Source organism: Wyeomyia smithii, chromosome 3 (assembly GCF_029784165.1).
Source record: "Wyeomyia smithii strain HCP4-BCI-WySm-NY-G18 chromosome 3, ASM2978416v1, whole genome shotgun sequence".
Lineage (NCBI taxonomy): Eukaryota > Metazoa > Arthropoda > Insecta > Diptera > Culicidae > Wyeomyia > Wyeomyia smithii.
In genome coordinates this window covers 178277883-178299748 of record NC_073696.1, presented here as the reverse complement: position 1 = coordinate 178299748, position 21866 = coordinate 178277883, and the positions used below count along the sequence as shown (strand labels likewise).

General features: G+C 37.8%; 1 protein-coding gene across 1 annotated transcript; it reads right to left on the bottom strand.

The window, feature by feature from the left end:
- Positions 1-1368: 1368 nt before the first annotated feature.
- LOC129726668 (uncharacterized) lies at positions 1369-21139 on the bottom strand. The gene is made up of 5 exons (XM_055683629.1): positions 20992-21139; positions 20550-20682; positions 20339-20491; positions 5163-5314; positions 1369-1718 (listed from the first exon to the last, which is right to left on the bottom strand). Exons 1-5 carry the CDS (start codon positions 21087-21089, stop codon positions 1484-1486), a joined length of 771 nt encoding a protein of 256 aa, XP_055539604.1. The 5' UTR covers positions 21090-21139; the 3' UTR covers positions 1369-1483.
- Positions 21140-21866: the final 727 nt, after the last annotated feature.

Below are 21866 nucleotides of genomic sequence, written 5' to 3'. Positions count from 1 at the left end.
AAAGGTTTTTAAAAAACTAACAGACGATTAGCAACTAACAGACAAACAAAACGTAGTAGATTCTCATTATCGACAGACCAAGAGAATAAAAAATACATATACATTTCGACATCAATAGTTCTCCATGCACGATACCCCAAGCAGCCCGAAAGACGTAATTTAACTATATTTATTGAAACATTGGAAAATACACCAAAAATCAATACTCTAGGTTAATTTTATTCCAAGAATCCTTGCATGTAGCCTTAAGCGACATTTATTTATCCAATTATCTTCCGTTCACGCATAGTATATCGGAATAAATAACTGTATAACCTATATTGGCCAATTTTTTTATAAGTTAGAAGCAGGTAATGGTATCGAACATCAAGAGAGTACCTGTTTTTGTGTTTCCTGTATAAAGTATGCGCTAGAAGTTCAACGCTAAATTTTCTTTTAAATTAACTAAATTCCGTTCAGACTCACAGCACAACATGCTATGCACATACCAATAATACGCCTGATGGGTAGGCAGCGAGCATGGCAATGAATTGCGTGCAAGAATTAATGACACTTCGTTCGAGACGGACCGGTTTCGAACGTTTCGAACCGGAGGCTCTTCACTCTAAAAGCAATTATGTCGATGCTGTTAGCTACTACGCATCCTAATATCAAATAACGCAAATGATATTAACCCTTATCTAAACTGAATTTTCATGAATACATTTCACGGCTCCATTCTAGTGGAGATTTTCCGAGCCAAAGTGGACGTATTGTTTCCATGCTGTAGGTTGCAAATGAAATAAAAATCCGTTTATTCTTTTGCTCAAAGGTTATCAGTTTCATCCCCGGTCAAAGCTTATTCGCCTTACACCACCCCGCTTATAATTGGACGTTGGACCAGTCTTGATACTCCGGAACATTTTTACCGGTTCCCTCAGAAACCAAGATATTATATTATCATGAAAGTGTAAGTATCAATAGTTCAAATACTGAATAATTTAAATTTAACAATAAATAAATTATTTATGTCGTTTACAGTGATATACTTTTTCAAGCGAATCTAAAATTTCAAACTGTTGTCTGCAAAAAGAACTGAGGTTGAACATAACTTATTTTTAAAAATCCTAGGGCTAATAAAAATTACTTTTGTAGTACTTTGTAATTTTACACAATTTAACCAATTTTGAGCATTAGATTTAAGTTATGGTTGGTTTCCAGTTTATTTTCAGTAGGATGATAAACATTTTACGATGTTCTTTTTCGTGACTTTATGAAATCATGTGTCGCTGAAAAATTTTATTACCGATCCAGATAAATAGAACTGAATAAAACGAGTATTTATGTACAAAATGAAGCAGATAAGACAATAGAAAATTTAAGACACCGTTTTGAAACAATAACAATATATATTTTTCCAATCAATGTTGAATTCCTTCAAAGTCAGCACGACGGAATATCTTTCGCTTTGTTGAAACTTTGATCAGTCATCGAAACCAGACACCTAAAACATGGTCTTCAGCTGGTGAACAAGCTGTATCAGTTCTTGCTCAGTCAAAGCACGTCCTTGGGCTTGAATTCTGGCATTCATTTCATCCAGCGTAGCCTGGATGAACGAGTTCAACGAGTTCGAAACAACGTTCGTGATGGTATTGTTGAAGACCGTGGTGATGATGCCGACGAAAATGTTCATCAACCAGTCCACTAGTACCGTGCCACGGAATCGGATGTTCAGGGATCTGTCAACGAGAAGAGAAACAGAAAATAGAATATCGCCAAGCATCTACATTATGTTTATATAGCGAATGAATCCGTCGTTGCCAAACGGAAAGATTTGATATTTCATGGTTCCTGGTAGTAAGCCTCTTACTTGCACCGGAAACCAAGCCACGCTGATGGGGAAATGAGACGAAAAGAGAGGAAATAAAAAATATCCTGCCATATCCTAGCTTTCAACACTTCACTTTGACGTTCTAATAAAGTGATATGAGATATAACTCGTGCAGGCGGCCTTTATTGGATTGAAAGTGAAAATTATCAGGCAAACGAGAGAAGAAAACTTTGGCCATAAAACTCTTCTCACTTTTGCCTCAGTTTTTCTGATAGCATTTGTTGAATCCCACGTACTGCGGCGCTTGGGTGGGTAGGTTGGTTCTATATTTGCTGAACAGATTTAATAAAATTTTATGGTGCGTACAAGCTATCAATCATTAAAAGTGTTTCCAAAATTCGTTCCGCTCAAAGGTTGTCAATAATAGTGTTATTTTCAATTTGTGAATTGTTGAAAAAAAGAGAATTTATTGACAAAGCCTGTTCAACATTCAAATATTTCATACTTTATTTTTCAAATATATAAATATTGATGAACTCTAAAACTTCGTTGATTGTTTATATCTCATTTATTAACAATTCTTGGAGTAGCTATTTTCAGAAAAACAAATATACACAAATTTGACCAAGTCACTATATTTCTCTGATCGCTTTGATATATGATCCACCCTATTAGGATATCTCTTACACATTTAAAGCCACACTCGTACAACCCGTTGAAAACATTTTTCTCTGGGATGAAAAGTCCTCGGTGGACAGGACAACCGATGCTTGCCGTTTTACACCCGGCGAAACCGGCTGAATGGTGATGTGAATTTTTATGAAATGGACTCGCGTCGTAAAAAAGTTGTTATCGTTTTCAGGGGTCGTCGAAAACTGTATCACGAAAATGTATTTAACACGTTCATCGTACGTGAAAATTTAGTATCCTTGTAGTATAACAAGTTCACCTACAGTGCTATGCGTTACCAGCTGACTGTCGGCAACAAAAAACGCATACTCCGTGTACATAGCAAGTACTGAAATCTAACCGGGTGCAAACGAATGGCACAAGCGGAACGAACTTTTACTTACATCCACCCGAATTTGATGCTTAAACCTATTTTCTGCTGCCATTCTCATGTCGACAGGTTACTCTAGTTGGGGGTAATAAGTTTTAGAGTAAACGTGTACACCAAACGGTGGAAACACAACGATGTGGAACTTTTATTTTAAAATGCTATTGTTGTGAAAGCCAATGCCAAATATCCGCATAACTTATACGAACATGGCATGTTGTTTTTAATACTTGACTGTCGATATTGAATGAGGTAACAAGGGGAGCCTGAGTTTCTTTCAAACCAAATGAGTAAAATTTAGCAATCTATTTTCTGCCAAGAGAATTCAGTTAATCCATAATTAGCACGATCTGTGTTTTAAATAAAGGAACCAACTTTATTCTAGCTTCGTTTTCGATTGTAATATGTATAGTGAAATCTTTATAATGTGTGTAAATTAATATTTTCAACCGACAGGTACAGACTTACTGACATGTTGGAAACCAATCAGAAAACGTCATTGAATCACTTCCTCATAATATTACATGTATAAAAAATAAACTGCACAACACACCAAAGGTGTATTCACCAGAAATCAACATTTGCGAAAAAAAAAATTCCGTCGAATGGATACACAAACGAAGCTTATTCGAAATCTCTCAATCATTGCATACAAATTCGTGCTTATAACTGTTCAATTTGGTTTCTCACACAGCAATATGTCACCCGTGACTAAAACGGAGACGTCATTGGCACCTATATTCCATGAACATAAGATCTCACACAGCAAGCTCAAATAAAACGCTTCGATTTGTGGGTGGTTCAAAGCTGAAAGTTTCTTTGCAATTTTAAAGAGCCCCATTATTAATCGATAATCAGTTTTACAAAGAAACTTTTGCTTCCAAAGCAGTTACCTAGTTGTAAGATTCATGACCTAGGAAGTCCGAAGAAGTCATGCAAGTCATTGCTCGAGACATGAGAATCAAACTGACACCAAACACTTATTAATTTATTTGAGCTAGCCCATCCTCTGTGCTGACGAAGTCGTTCCTCCTACTGTCTTGGTTATCTGCCTCTGTAGCTTTCAGGTATTCATGGCAATTCTGCTTCCACCTGTCGATCACCTCATGTTCATCCGTCAAGTTTCCTTCATTTTTATCCCGACATATTTTAGTTCGTGGCACAAAGCCTGCACAGGATGCGTTTGGTGTCTTGTAGAATCTACATATTTCTTGAGAACGATCCAGCTACTCCATTTCCTCACACTCCAGCTCTTCCAGGCGGCGCTTATGTCCCGGGGGAAAGAGGACCTGCTGTCTTCGTTTCTGTTTGTGTCGCCTCACTTTATGACGGGCCCTTGCTACAGTTTTAATGACCGCGCTGCATTCTTCTCATCTAGAATCGTTTAATACTCCTCGTCGAACCAACAGTTAGAGCGATTCCTCTCGACGAATCCAACAAAATCTTCCGCCCAAGGCTTTGCGCGTACTCAGTAGCGACTTCGGTGTAACTATCTTTAAACGTATTTACCGATACTGCCTTCCAGCATACCTCCAGCAGCGCTACAATGTCAAACTTGCGGACCTCCAATAAGTCGGAAAGAAGGCGGGTACTTCCCAAAAAAATTGAAAGACTTCCAGTTCCATGATCCGAGTTTTCAATCGTTAGTCCGTTTTCGTAACCTAAGTATATGCCGATTGTTCCGTTTTAACATTATTTTCTTCCTGTACTGATTGTTTCTGCGGCTGGTTTGTACGACCTGCACTAACCCCCAGTCTCACCGGAGGACCATCGTGACAGTACTGTTTAGTCTCACGTTGGCACCAGGACGCTGGTTAGCCGCTTTTAACATGGAGAACAAACGCTGTTTTGAGCTGCACAAGCTTGGTGAACAGATGTTCGAGTTGACGAAGCATTTTCTATACCGCCGAGATATGGTTAACGCGCCAATGATCACGTCGTACCTTCTCACTTAGCTATTGTCGGATGACAACATTGCCCAGGATACACCAATCAGTTGTGTTCATGTTTCAGCTGTCAGTATATTGTGATCATGTGACCCATGGAGGTGTGAGTGTGTGAGAGTGTAAGTTTGACATCCCTTTCATGTTGTCAATTCACTATTTGCATCTCATTTATTCAATCATTCCAGCCAATTATCAATTTCACGAAGCTTTAAGACGTTTCAATTGGTAAAGATGAACTCAGGAAAAAAAAGCTTACCTTAACGCCCAGCAATTAACAGATTACAGTACACAAACACAAAAAAAAGTAAGCTCCAACAAAACATTATACGCTGTAACACACAATACGTACCCCATGTTAGTGAGCCGGAAGTCTCCTAAGTATATGAAGAAGTTGTTCAAATTGATAATAAACTCGGACTGGAACGTTACAGTAGCAACATCAACATCGACCCAACCAGACGGTCCTAGATCCATAATGTGAGCAGAGTAGTCATATGTAAACTAGAAAGAATATAATGTCAATTAATGTACAACCCTAGGATGACGATTTATTGAATAACAAATACGAACAAAAGTTTTTCAAATATGTACAGGATCCCAAGCTTGACAGTGTTATGTCCAAGAAATTGTATAGGAAACAATTTTTTTTACAGAGAACGAATTGTTTGTTTCTGATAAATTAATGGCTTTTTATCGTTATTAAAACGTATTTTGTTCACGTATTTCATGGATATTCTTCAAACTTTGCGGGCAAATAGAACGGAGACTAATTAGCAATAAGTTTTTGGACCTTCTGTTATGAACATACACAAAAAATATACAAATTTCCGGAACGTCATCAAGAAACTTAAACAGCATTACCGAAGTTTACCATATGAAAACAATCTTTAAAATGCAAAAGCAAGCCCGGAAAGGATAGTTCGTAAATAAAATATTGCAACTGTATGTAAATATCACAATTTCGATTAAACACTTAGCATACAGTTGCTAACATTATGCAAATAATTCTAATTTGAAGCTCGAATAGTTAGTTCATCGCCATCAAACAGTGATCAACTAAATAGTAGTCGACTAGGCAAGTAAATTTTCCACAAATACTTTTACTTGATATAAAATTCGTTATGAATCAGTAAAAACCTCTCAGATAAAAATAAGTACTGAATCACTCAAAACAAGTGATTTGTACAAGCATTTGATGTAGGAACATATTCTAAGCAGCTTTAGGAACCGCCTGTGTATTAAGACGAAATACTCGAAATGTGTTGGGTGAAATTCAAACAGAAGTATATCAATCTGTTCTCTATCTTTTTCTCTGTCAGAACTTGTTTTCAGATTGTAAAACTAAGTTAGCAAACTTTAACAATAATCAATTGAGGTTACGAATCGAGGGACACTATTCCAATCACCACGAACCTATTTAAGCAGTTTCCATATGTTTTGCAGGCGTTTTTTTTCAGCACCCGAAGTGGCTCCTGAATGGCTGCAATGTAGATCGATTTGTTATGAATGGTGATTTCTGTGTGATTTCTTTGTGATTTGCGGTATTTCTTCGGTAAGACAGCTAGACAATCCAAGTTTTCGTTTCTTTCATTGAAATTGTCGATATTGTTCAAAATTCAGGAGTTTAAGGCCTGCTTTCTTCGACTGATTAAAATAGGCGCTACTGCTTAAGCCGTTCCCTACCCTACTTCAAATTATACAGCATCCAAAAATGCAAACAGTATATTCAATTTCACCACATTTTTCCTGGTACGAGTAAGTCGGTACCAATTAATACTGAAAGCACAGGAAAAACTAACCTCAACCTCATCTACGAAACAAAATTTCTTGAAGACAATTAAATAAACTCCTGTTCTCTACTGTCACGAGTATTATATCATGTATTGCATATCAAAATATAGTAGCGGTTATCTTCTATCTATATCTATAAATGCGAATGTCTGTCTGTCTGTCTGTCTGTTCCCTTTAGACTCAAAAACTACTGAACCGATTACCGTGAAAATTTGTACATAGGGGTTTTCGAGTACGGGGAGTAATCCTAAAATATTAGTTTTGTTCTATCTCATAAGCGTAGGCAAGGGGGGGGTGAATTTGTGGTTCATGAACCTGAAAACTTCCTCTCCGATAACCGTTCAAATTTATATCAAGAATGTTTATGTGTCTTACTCTGTCATGTTAGACCTTCGTGTATCTCAGAGGCGTTGCAAGGATGAGGGAGGGGGGTAAACAATGTAAACCTTCGGTGATTTTAAAACTGCTGGACCGATCAGCGTCAAATTCGGTATGCAGAATCTTTAGTAGCTGATGTATTTAAACGGCTTTGAATTTTGTATATTCCATTAGCGTGGCAGAGGGGGGTGGGGGGGTGTAAGTAAATTTGCAATTTGTAAACTTCTCAACACCAAACTCCATTACCGTGCCAATTTCTATAAGTAGGTTAGATTCTAAAACATTGATTTTTTCTGTATCTCAGTGGCGTAGAAAGGAGGGGGTGTATCAAATTTCATTATTTGTAAATTATGAAAAAGTTCTTCATGAATATTGATATACAGGTGTTTTCGGATATGGGACGTGCTTGCAACATAACTTTGTCATTTAAGACTTAGCAATATTCAGTAGCGTAGTTAAGAGGAAGGGGGGGGGGGTATGAATGTTGTTAATTAATTTTTAAAACTCTCAACCGATTATCATTTGATTCGGTATATACAGGTCGTGTAGTAGCATATATCTTCTATCTATCTTCTATATCTATAAATCCTAATGTCTATTTGTCTGTCTGTCTGTCTGTCTGTCTGTCTGTCTGTCTGTCTGTCTCTTCTCTATAGACTCAAAAACAACTGAACCGATTATCGTGAAAAATTGTACATAGGAGTTTTCGAGTACGTACCTCATAAGCGTAGGCAAGGGGGGCGAATTTGCGCTTTGTGTGTTTATTAATTTTAAAACCGTCGTTAACTCCTATCATCATTATAATTTAATTGTAAAGGGTTTCAAGCCTAAAGGGTGTTCCCATGATATTGTTCCCTCTCCGATTTTCTTTGTTTTTTGCAACAATAGATTGGAAAATTTGCACGCCTTCATCAACATGCGGCAAAATTCTAATGTTATGACAACAACTATTGAACTATTGAAAAATGTCGAGACATGTTTTGAACTCATATTTCAACCAATTAGAGCTCAAAAAACCAATATGGGTATTTTCGGAACCGAGGTTTTATCTAGAGACCGGAAATCAACCCAAAATGTCAATATGACGTTCTCCGATTTTTGGAAAACATTCTAAAATGGCTCAATCTAGAAACCATTTTGAAATGAAATATGGCGATTTCCAGTTCCATAAAATTATCTAATACCACACATTCTTGTTATTTTTGAAACCAAAATGATACCCAGAAGCCCGAAATCGAGTTCAGTCACAATTTTGGAAATCCAAGATGGGGGTTTCCGATTTCCAGAAAACATTCTGAAATGATCAAATCTAGGTGTTTTTGGAATCAAGATGAATCCCAGGGACCTAAAATCAACTTTAAACACCACTTTGAAATCCGAGATGATGATTTCCAGTTTCCAAAAATGATCAAATATCACCCAATATGAGCACTGATGCAATCAAGATGATACACATAGGCCAAAAATCGTTGAAATTCGAAGTGGCAACTTGCGGTTGCTGGAAAACAGCCAAAAATAGTCATTCCAGAACCGAGACGAAATACTTACGGTTACCGAAAAAGACCAAATGCTACATTGTGTGATAGCCTTCGACCCAGAATCGACTTTACAGACAATTTTAGGATCCAATTTGATGGTTTCCGGTTTGCGGAAACCAACCTATAATGACCGAACACCAACGAAATGATACCAAGAGACCTGAAATAAATTCAAGACGCCGTTTCGAAATCCAAGATGGTGGCTTCCGTTTTCCAAAAATCACCAAATATCACCCAAAATGGCTACATCCGTACTTGAGATAATGCTCATAGGCCAGAAATCGACCCCTGACGAATTTTAATTTTAATTCGAAGTGGCCATTTCCAGCTATTGGAAAACGGCCGAGAATTATCATTTCGGAATCGAGATGATGCCCGGATACCGGAGTACAAATTCAGATGCCACTTTAAAATCCAAGGTGGCGACTTCCGACTTTCGGAAAACAGCCTTCAATGGCCAAACACCACCCAATACCGGTTTTGCAAATGGTGCCCACAGACCGTGCATCAAATCCAGACGTCGTTTTAAAATCCAACATGGCGATTTCTGGTGTCAGAAAATTACCAAAACCAACCCAACACGGGCATTTCTGTAATCAAGATGATGCACATTGGCCAAAAATCGTCCCCAGACACTATTTTGACATTCGAAGTGGCAACTTCCGGTTGTTGGGTAACAAAAATCGACAGTCCAGAACCGAGATGACACCCAGGGACCTGATATCAAATCCAGACGCTATTGGGAAATGCAAGATGGCGACATCCGGTTACCGAAAATGACCATATACGACAGCCAGTGGCCGAAAATTGACTTAACAGACCAAGTCCAATATGAAGAATTCCGGTTTCTGGAAAACAACCTATAATGACCGAACACCACCAAATATGGGTATTTCTGGAATCAAAATGATGCCAAGACACCTGTAATCACATAACACGTCGTTTAGAAATCCAAGATGGTGACTTCCGGTTTTCATAAATCACCAAACATCACCCAAAATGGGTATTTCTGTTATCGAGACCGGAGAACAAATCCAGACGCCTTTTTGCAACACAACTGCAATAACGATATCCGGCTACTGGGAAATACCAAATATCACCCAATATGGGTATTGCATAGAAGCTAAAAATGATTACAGACGCCATTTTAAAATCAACGTTGCAACGTTAGGATGTTGGCAAACAGCCAAAAATGATCATTCCGGAGTTGATACGATACCCAAAGATTGGAAATCAAATCCGACGCAATTTTAAAATCTAAGATAGTGATTTTATGTTATCCGATTTTAACAATACCAAATATCGAATACCAGGCGCCAAATCCAAGATGGTGATTTTCGGTTTCTGGAAAACATCCAAAATGATAGGTGATAATTATGAACATAAACATATTAATACAAAATAATCCATCGTAATTATTGAACTCCTCTTTTGTTATCGTTCTCGAATGCAATAATGTAAGCCATGTTTATGTAGTTCTACGTCAAATTTGCGGTTGTTGCTTTGCACACAACATTACGAGATGAATATCTCATTAAAATTAAAATAAATTGGACTTTTACTGATACTATTGATTTGGCTGATTCTCGCGGATTTTCTAATTAACGCTTTTTTACCACGATTCTCCTCGCGGATTTTCTAACTATCGCGGTTTTTTACGCGATTTTTTACGCGGTTTTTTTCTACGAGGTACGTATACCCCACTTGACAAAACACTGACTGTATAGGCACAAATATTTTTATTAATGGATTATCTTATACTGTCGGAAATAATTGTTCACCACCCAACATTAACAGGCTGAGGTAGTTATCAAAATTAATGGATACCCTTTTTATTTGTAAAACGAATACACTCCTTAAATTATTTGTAATCGAAATAACCATTTCAAATTGTTCATGTTTCGTGGGTTACGTGGGTTTTTTGCACGTGTTACTCGGTTAGAGAATGCTTTAGTTTTTTCTAGCCCAAAAAATAAGCTTAGTAACAGAGCGTTCCGTAAAGTTTTTGAGTTCTATCCGAATGTATTTGTTAGAGTTTTTAAAGAATTCGAAATGTTGTAGAAAGAAAAACAGAAAAACAGTTTTTAGGGGAGAATACATACAGCCTTATAGATATAACATGGTAATGCTAATTTTTGTTCAAAATTATGTACATTTGAGAGATACGCGGTTGTCGTAAACTTAATGGCGCAGCAACGCGGGCCGGGTATCAGCTAGTTGTTTATAAAAAACACTAACTATAGCTTTCCTCCCGCTAGGCAGCTGACTTTGTTGAATAAACTACGTGCAGGTAATTGTAAACAAACACGTGAACAAAATAAATAAACATAAACTTTTGCGTAGCTGTTGAATAATGAAACATTTCTGCCATGAAACGGGGGAGGGTGAAAGCAAAAGAAAGTCGATCCTACGTTCTACAATATGCGTGCAGATTTCGAGAAAAACCCGGAACCAGACAACGGAAGTTTTTTTTATTCAAACTTTTGCCATTTGAGCCGAGGAAAGGCCATAACTTCACCTCAGAAGCAAGCTTTTGAATAACGGCTTGGGTTACTCAATTTACTTAGGGCGTCTAGAATATAACAGTTTTGTTCCCTACACCAATCAAACCTAATGCAATTGACAGAGTTCAAGAAGGGAGCTGTCCAGAAAAAGAACAGTATAGTTCTCGAGTTGATAAATCTTTGGGGCTTATAGTGAATTCAGCATCCAACTAGGTTCATCTAGTTTCGCCAGAAGTGCTCTCGGGTGGGAGCAAATGAACCCAATTTGTTCATGTGGTTTTGTGCGAAATCGGCTCATAAATTTGGTAACAGTATCATGCGAGGAAGCCTAGAAAAATGTATCCAATGAGTCTCTATCTAGCGCCTCCGCAAGGCCTTATTCTATGATATATAAACTACTACGCCTGAGTACGGATCATTTCACCGGCGGTGTAGAAAACATTTTACCACGACGGCAACGATGCACTGGCATGACACCATTAGTTTTTACCGGCGGGGACAGTATGTATCGGCGTGATACTAGTTACTCAGTTTCAAGTAGAATTAAAAAAAAAACAGAGCATCAATCAGAAAATAATAAAAAATGTAGAGCTGATGAAATACAAAACAATTAAAATATAAAATAAACAAGGTTTGGTATAAACAGATTTACAAACGGAAGAAGTTTCAGAATTGATCTCCGAGCCAACAATCGAAAAATTGTTAGCTTCACCAAAAAGAAGTACTCAGTAACTTAGTAACTTTCAATAAATAATTGGTAGAGACGATTAAAATGACTGTTCGACTGACCGCAGGCGCTGCAGTAAAAATGATGATAATGGTTTGTAGGCAGCATATTTAGATTTTTTTTTCCACTAAACGCTAGATTTAAACTAAGAAAATGCAAGTCCAAGACAATTTTCACCTACCAACTCCTGGAAAAACATAACCTCAAATTAGAAAAGAAACCGACGTCAAGAACATCCGTTTTACGCAAATATCGCATGAAAAACAATATCCTGTGTATATCAGCCTTGGCTAAAAATTGAATCTATCATCCTTTTTCAGTTCTAAAGTTCAAATCCAGAAGTCGCGCAGTCGTTTTTAGTTTTGCGTTGAGCCGCTAATAGATTCGATGATAAAGTGTGGGAAATACCATACAATCCAAGTAATAGTATGTTTCAGTTTTATATTAAATTTTGAACATTAGATGCAAGTTGACAACAAATAAACCTTTTCGAATGACATTATACTTATATGGTATATACAACTAAAATTGGCTATGTTTTTGTACGTTTTAACAAACAGCTTTTTTTAGTTCTACGTCAACCTCGCGGTCATGGCTTTGCACACAACAATAGACAAACAGACGTACCACTCCACACCAAATTCTAAAAAAAAATGTGGTTTCGATTAACTTGTACCACACCTACTGGACATATTCCTTAAAAGATAAATATTTCGCTTTTCCATCAACCATACCCCTCGTCTGCTGTTTCTGGCAGCACGGCGTACGACAACTGTCAACTGAGTTCAAAGGAAAAGAGCACATCAGCGCCACCGCCGCCGCGGCGGGAATATACCGCATAAGCTCCGTAGCCGCAAGGTTACAGCGTCCACTTTGGTAAGCGAGTGGTCGCGGGTTTGAATCTTAGTAGAATCAGGCAATGGATAGTAGAGCAGGGGGCTTGAAACGGAAAGGAAAGACTTACGCACAAGCACGGATATGAACGATAAGCGTATCACTTACTCCAATAGTGGTGGTTTATCAATAAATTTCATGGTAGATCTGTTAGTCTGTGACACAATCATTTGTTATTAACTGAAGGAAGCGCCGATGCTGCTACCACCACTACCACTATTAGTATCCACTGCAACAACCACTGCTAGTACAGTGGAATTTCGATTTTAGCACGGTCAAAAAACACTTTCCGGTGAATCTAGCGAAACTTCGGATTCAAGGATATAATGAAGTTAAGTATTTTTTGTTGCATAGCAGTGAAATCTAACGAAAAATACTAAAAATTATCATTTCATCAAGTCCACAGCTTCGTTGGATTCACGGGAGGATGTTTATTTGACCGTGATAAAATCGAAACTCCACTGAATTCAAAAATATTAACTCTTTAATGAAGTATTTAATTTGTCCTCAAAAGGTCAATTTGTTTCTTAATTTAAAGATCGCATATCTGTGCTATTTCCGACATTTTCCTGATAACACAGTGAACGGCTGTTTCCACGCTGGAAATTTTACAAAATACGGTAGAGCTTTTCACTGGAGACCAATGCATCTACCGCTTACGGTACCCACTGCCGCTACTCCTGCTTACCTTTACTACTTAGCTAGGACCATCCAAGTGGCCATCCATTATTAAAATTATTGGTTTCCTATGTATATAATTCTGTCGACCGAGTTAAGGAAAGCGACCAATCATATCAATCGGTATCTGTGCTGTTGATTACGTGTTTAGTGTCGTATGAAAGCAGATAACGTTTGCACCAAAAAAATGAACAAAAATATCCGATTTTTCATGGGTTTACGCACTAACGAAACTACACCCGCAGCATCAATCATATTAACCCATGAGTCGCAGAGTAAGATTGATAGTTTATCATCGAACTCTAACCGTGATGGCGAAAACAGTGAAGCTACTCCGTTCAGAAGTGTGCGCGTTCAAAGAACCCATTGCGTCGAACAAGGGCATCAGCGACTGGCAGGGCACTTTGTGTTTTACTTCCCCCACGTAGGAAGTAAGCAACAAGGTGAAGTTTCTTTCACACACCAAGTTCTCCAAGAGGGTGCTGCTGTGGCTGACATCAGCGAGAGGGGGAAGTCAACGCTACTCTTCGTTCGCTCCGGACTGGCCGTGAACAGGTTAATTTACAGTAGAAAGCCTGACGGAAGTTGCGTCGTTCATCAAGAAATACCATAAGGCCGAAGACGCGGTGTTTTGGCCGAATCTGGCTGAATATCGATGTGGTACTCGAGTTAACAAACTCACACAACGTCCCAAGTTACGTCCTATCGAGGATTTCTGGGTAAACCTGAAGCGTAAGATCTACTCCAACAAGTCGAGAAAACTGAGCGGGAATTGATAAATAAAATGAAGAAAGAATTAAAAACAAGCCTTCACGCTTGTTTTCGTCCGCCATGGCTGGAAGGCCGCACGCAAGATCGTGGAGATCGTATTCAATTCCAAATCAAATAAAAAAGCAGTTTTGTGGAAATCGGTTGATATTTGGCTAAGTTATATCCATCTTATTTATTTTAAAACTATTCATCACATATAGGAAAACTGTTTAGACATATTCATATGTTTCAAATGCTCTATTATTTCTATTTTCTATTTTCGCCTTTCCAAAACAGCCAAATTATTAAAAAATCGGTTGAATAATAATCGTATTAGACATAAAAATGTGAGCTAAGGTAAAAAACAGGGTTTTGAACATAACTTATAATTTTCGGGGTATTTGAAAAACTTCAAGTAAATGCGCAAGTAACATTTGACTAAAGCGACAACCCACACTAAGTCACATCAAATGTTCTTGCATTTTTTCATCATTTGTAGCTCCGTGAAATAATTGCGCGATAGAAGCCAAAAATTCTGGTTTTCTTAAAAAATATATAACTTAGCCAAATATCAACCGGTTTTACAAAACTACTTTCAATTGATTCATAATTGAATAAACTTTCAAAATTATAATATATGTGTGGTATGTTTCTCACAAAAATAGACGGAAAATTGACAATTAAATTGAAATATCGCGTGAAAAAGTTTAAAAAATTAGATTTAAGCTCAAATAACTCAACATGTTTTATTGGTATTAGAACAAACCTGTATATATTTTTAAGTCTCTATTTGTTTGTGTTTCTAAAACTGCTTTAATATTGAAAATTGGTTGATAAATGACTGAATTAAAAAATATTATATTATATTACATATATGGAGTCCAAAAAATCGTATTTTGACCATAACTTCAGATTTTGGGGGTGTTTGGAAAATTTCTAGTATGAGCGAATGTTACACTCAACAAGACCTACAACCTACACTAGGTCACTTCAGAAGTTCTAAATCGCTGTAGCACAGTGTCTGTCTTAGTTATTTTTTTACCACCATCCGAAATAAGTCCATTTTTTAACGCATACGTTAACAGAAGATGCCGCAAACAGCTACGCAACATTGTATTACACTGGTGTTTGGTGTTGTATATTTTGATTCCAATCTATTGCTTGCTGCAAGAACGAAAGAAATTTATTCAAAACTAACCGACGTAATAGCATTTGAACTCGATCATATTATCCCCTTTTTACACTTTTAGATTTTTATTTAACACCCCTATGTAGCCGAGCTTCCTGATAAACGAAGTTCTACGTCTAAACAAATAATTTATAGTTAATACGCTTCAACCTCGATAGCCAACTGACAACGCATTGGCATACTCCTCATGAGGAGGGGTTGGGGATCCAGCTGGACCCAAACCTTCTTCAATGCAACAAAACAGTTTCTGCTTGTTCGTAACGTCAGTTTTGTGCATCAAATTCTCAATGGGATGCAAGTCAGGGTTTTAGAGTGGAAATTATCTTGCTGAGAGGTGTAGTTGTCCTCAAGCTACATTTTTTCATGGATTCTTCTAGGCTCCCGCACAAAATCCGCAGTCATAATACCTTTGACCAGCGTTGAGTTTCTTACTCCTACCCACGATAAACAGCCCAACACTATGATGCTTTCACCACCGCGCTTTACTCTAGATGCCGGACCTGGAGGCCCTTGTCGCTCTTCCGTTACACTCTAAGTCGGCTTTCTTGTTAAACAGCTCGAACTTGAACCAAATAACGCGCTTCCAGAACCTCAGCAGATTATTTACATTGTCCCTCCCCGATCAAACGATTATAACAAACGGGTAACACAAATATATCAGAACTTACAGAAATAACAAAGCCTGTAATATTCTTGATATGCCAGAATGATAAAAAGTACAGAATTATATCAAATTATGTTATCATATACTTGAATGTTCGAAAGTGTGTTTTTTTAAAGCATATTTATAACAGAATTTGTTATTCAATTGACGAAATATTGTACATTCTAACTAATTCTGATTTTTTTCTGCCAATAACCTAACAAAACTTGTTTCATTTATAATAATCAGTAAGAAATTTTGATAGGAATTATGATATTTTAACTGTTAACAAGACCAAGTTTAGAACAGAAATTGATACAAAAAGTTCGTAACAAAAAATCAAGATTTGTTATAATCGGGTTATAGATCGGGTCGTCAACTGGAGTCTTTTTTGTTGGTGTTACTGATCATCGGTAGCTGGTTGGCGATGGGGTTTTTCAGATCCCGTTCCGTCTATGAATGGTGCTATTGGAAAGGTCCCTATCTAACCTATTTTCAATTACCCGAGGTGTCGATCGTGAGTTTCTCACTATTACCCGGATGATTGGCGTGTCCATTCTTACAGCAGTCTAACGCTTCGGTGCTCTTCCCGGTCGATCAGCCGCGCTGCTGAGCGTCTGTTGCTTCCGAATGACAACTTGGACCGCACCACAGTTTATATCATACTTCACAGCATTGTTTCGTTGAGACTCACGCACAATCATATTTCTGACCTGTGTTGCGATTCGTTTTTCACCCATTTTCCGAAAGCTTCCACAGCGTCAAAATTACGTCACTGCCCACGAAAAGTAGACTAAACAGTTACTAAAACTATGTTTGTATCAGATGTAAACAAGCAGCAGTCACAACCGAGGGGTAAAATAAATTTACGCAAGCGGATTTTTTTTTGCCGTACTAGGGTATTGGGGAACAAAAATCACTTACTGTTTTTCTTTTTTGAATGTTTTTAAAATGTCAAAATGGTGAAAAATGTTCGAAAAATAATGAGGAAATCAGAGACTTTGGTAAGAATTAAGGAGTGTTCATAAGAAGGCCAATTAAGTGTATGAGAAAAATTTGACGAATTTTATACGAAAATAAATAAGCGAGAGGGGTCGAAGGTTCCGCCTTTTCGAAAAACATGAGAACGCAAGTTTAACCACCTGTTAAGAATTAGAATTAGTGCATTTATCCAAAATAACAGAAGGGTTGTGTGCAAAGCTACGACCGCAAGGATGAAGTAGAATACTTTTACAAGAAAGATAACCCGGTTGCCTGGGTGTCAGTATTTTTTTCATTTGTTGTTCAATATCGAATAAGATACCTATCACCTCTTGGCGTTATCACTGACAGTGCGAATAAATTATTCCTTGTGATAAAATAAACAGTGAAAAGCTGATTTAACACTCAAAACTAGACGGCTCATGTGTTGTCGAAATGAGTCAACTTTTCATTGAATGCATTTACGTCCGCTATCGCGCAGAGACTACATTTCACTAAAGTGCCTCACTGCATCAGCTGCTATCAATGCTGATACCCGCTGCAACTGCTACGCTATCCATAGCCATGCCAATGTTTTGACAGCTAAACACTGCTATTGGTATCCGCTGTCCTTGCATCAGCTGGCCCAGCTGCTATCGATGTTGAGATTGGCTACAACTAGTGCGCTATCCATTGCTATGCCACAGCCGCTATCCGCCTGGTATCCACTGCACTACTGCTGCTGTTGCTAAGGGAGGACTGCTGTTGTCGCTGCCTAGAACTATTACGAGCGGCTTCGACTGAAACAGGCTCTTATATAGGGATGAAAAACCTATCGATAGTTATCGATACTGGTAGGAAATCATTGATAACTATCGATAGCCATTTCAGACGATATTTCCCAACCTTACTCTTATACTGACAAACAGCACATTAAATGCAAGGTCTATGTTTCTGTCGTCTGTGTTTGGGAAGCAATCGCTCTAACGACCAATCAGATCAATCGAATTTTGCGCTTCAACAAGAATTGACCATTTTCATCAATATAGTAAGTTGCTTGTCATTATTTGGACTTGACAATTGTTGAATTTCGATTATGCTAAAAAAAAATTTTTATGCTGATAATGAAAGCTTTCCGGATGTTGTGCTCATGACTGAAAGAAAACATAATTCAGTACATTCTGAGACACGGAGATGAAGCCAAATATATATCTGCTCCAAATTTCACCAGGTTTCCAGAACGTTCTTGTCATTGGAAGCATTTACTAGTGTGCCCGCTATCGCTCAGAGATAGCATTTCATTAAAATGCCCTACTGCACCAGCTGGCCTTGCTAATATTGATATTGAGATCAACTGCAACTGTTGCCATTGGTATCCGCTGCCCTGCATCTGCATCAGATCAGTCGAATTTTGCGCTTCAACGTCAAAATATCTTGAAAGAGTAAATTGTCTTTAGGGAAAATATCAACTCTTCAATTAGGTTTTTATTTAATCCTGAAAAGGACAATTTGATGTTTAATTCAATGTCTGATAAGATGCCGATCACATCTTTGCGTTATCACTGGCAGTGCGAATAAAGTATTCCTTGGGGGAAAATAAACACTGAAAAGCTTGACACTCAAAACTAGACGACTCATGTATTTTGAACGCCAGCTTTCCAGAACGTTCTTTTCATTGGATGCATTTACTAGTGTGCACGTCGTTCAGAGACAGCATTTCATTAAAACGCCCCACAGCATCAGCTGGCCCTGCTTCTATCGATGGTGATATCCGTTGCCACAGCTGTGATCGCTATTCGCTGCCATTGGTATCCGCTGCCCTGCATCAGCTGGCCGCGCTGCGTTATTCGTTGCCATACCACAGCTGTGACCGCTATCCGCTGCTATGGATGCTGATACTAATGCTGTATCCACTGCACTGCTACTGCTGCTGCTAAGGGAGGACTGCTGTTGTCGCAGTCTAGAATTATAATGAGCGGCTTCGGGTGAAACAGGCTCTTATATAGGTCAAAATGCAAATTTCAAATGGCATGGTCTATGATTCTGTCGACCGTGCTTGGGAAACAATCATATAAAGACTAATCAGAGGCCGAATTTTTCGTTTTGACAAGGCTTGACTATTTTCAATAGTACAATTGTTTGAATAATAAAATTACAATTATCCGCATTTGGGAAGAATCTTAGAAAATTTTCCAATCTATTGCTGCAAGAACGAAGGAAATCCTTTAAATACTAACCGATTTATTAGCATTTGAAATTGGACATATTTTTCACTTTTTTCGGTTTTAGATTTTCATTTCACATCCCTATGTAGCCGAACTTCCTGAGAGAAGTATTCTACTTCAAAACACGATCAACTACACAGTAAGAAGGGGCAATAAAAATTGACCAAAACATGACCACGAGATTTAGCTAGCCTGTGCTGGTAACGCAGGATTTTACAATAAACTTGAAAAGTGAATATTCACTGGAAGTTTAGATGTAGGGTAAGGAACGGCTCGAGCAGTAGCACCTATTTTAATCGAAGAAAACAGGCTTCAAACTCCTGCATTTAGATCAATATCGACAATTTCAACGATAAAAACGAAAACTTTGATTGTCTAGCTGTCTTACGAATATAAGAAATACCGTTAATCACAAAGAAATCTGTTAACAAACATTATTCGAAACAAATCGACCAATATTGCAGCCATTCAGGAGCAACTCCGGGTGCTGAAAGAAAAACGCCTGCAAAACAGATGGAAACTGCTTAAGGTGAAACCTCATTGAATCCAAAAATGGCCGACTTCGAGTCACCACTTCGAATTTTCGAAAGCACAAGACTCGGAAATAGTTAATGCGTTTCCTGTGAAAATGCTATTTTATGTTTGCTGTGGTGAAGGTTCGGGGTGATTGGAATAGTGTCCCTCGATTGGTAAATTTACTTGATTATTGTTAAAATTTGCTAACTTAATTTTACAATCTGAAAACAAGTTCTGACAGAGAAAAAGATAGAGAACAGATTGATATACTACAGTTTGAATTTCACCCAACACATTTCGAGTATTTCATCTGAATACACAGGCGGTTCTTAAAGCTGCTTAGAATATGTTCCCTACCCTATACGAAAATTTAATATCATAGTACAAAACAAAAATTTTCAAAATAGTTCATCTTTAAAAAAAATCAGTCAGTGATGCTACAAACCTATTACTTGATAGGAACAAAAGCAACTTTTTAAAAACTAACATGTTTCTAACTGACACGTTTACTTATTTTACACGACTTTTCAAGCGATTATCATCCACGTAGCAAGTGAAATAGCATAGTGCATATGAGTGAGTAGCACTAATGTCGAGACAATAAATTCTGCTGGCTTATATTACGGTAGCTTGATGAGGAATAATGGCGCCGTTTGCTTACCAGTTCACAGAACCACCGAAGAAGGCAGTAAGTTGAAAAATAACAGTGCTTTGCTCTGCCGTTCTACTTACCGCCAGTTGTCTCAAGTTAGCACCAATATTCACACGAAGCAGTGTGCCATCGTAATGCATCATCGCCGCTCCATTGCGTACCACACTTTGGATGTTGTGAAAAATTCCGTTTGTGAGTTCCAACTCCCCATGATAGGTAATCAAAATCGGTTGCTGAAAAGCGAAATTTATCATCAGTGAGCTTTTCCGTTCCTCTTTTATAGAACCTTACATGCTCGAACCCTTCGACGATGTCTGGCAGGTTGATCGGTATAAAATGTTCGTTTAACCATGGTCCAACTTGAATCATTATAATATCGACATAGTTATTCATATTCGCCGACATCGGCAAGTTGTTTCGAGCCCTGAAAACATGTTTTAGTAATCACTATCAAATATTTGCTGCGATTGAGATGTTTTAAATTAATATTAAACACTATTCTATGTACAGTAAGCTGAACCACAATAAGCATCATGTTATGTGTTCGCAACAAAAAAACAATTCTGGAATTATCAGCATCGTAGTAAATCACCATTTTGAGCTCAATAAATCCATTATCGTGTGCCTATCACTGTCCAATACAGCTCCCGATTATTATCTTCGCACGGTATGAAAAATACGCTCGATAAGCTCGGTGTAAAAAAAAACTTTATAAACCAACAACGCCACTCACATTCCGGGCTTGCCGAGTTCACTTTTTGCGACAGGACCACCAGCAGCCATGATGAAAACGCTCATCAGCAACAGTGGAAGCGCACCGAACATTCTCATTTTGCAGAAAGAAATATATTCAACACCGTTTGATACAGAAAGCACTACAAAAATCGTCTGAAACGGTGGCAGATACGTTCACTTGTATTTAAAGGCAGATCAATAACCAAAAATAGATGGAAGATAGCTTGAGATAAGCTTTTAATACCAGCGAAAAAGCGTGATAAGGTGTGCAGACGCGCAGGGAGCACAATGCGAATTTTGATTAACGGCTATTGGAGCCACCTGAAACAAAAAGTTGAGCTGTTGAGATACTGCTTTTCAATTGAGAAAAAACTTTCAGAGAATATCCGAGCCAGATTATAAAGTAATAGTACAATTCCATCGATTGTCAACGCAAAGTTAACCACCAAGATAGATCTCATCTTGGTTAAATATATGCACTAGAAATCGGTTTGCATTAACTAAACAAAAGCTGATAGAATCAATGCAGGATGATTTTTTTTTCCTCTTTGATTTCGAGTTGAAGCTTGAGTTCATTTGTGTATTCAGATTTCATTAGACGCTTGGGTACAGATCAAATCTCAAATTAATCGTCTGCAAATCGTTATTCAGATTAATAACCATGTAAAACTCATAGAAAGCAGCACTTAAAAAAAACATTTTTCCAGCAATTAGTTTTTGTATTTTCAGGCACCTTCAAAGATTTTTTTCCATTTGGCATCTTACAGACTCAATGAGGGCGTGGTTGTAAACGGTGTTTTGCTAATGATTGTATTTTTCGGACCAAGGAGGACAAAAATCGTTATCATTCTTGTTGAAAAGATTAGAGTCAAG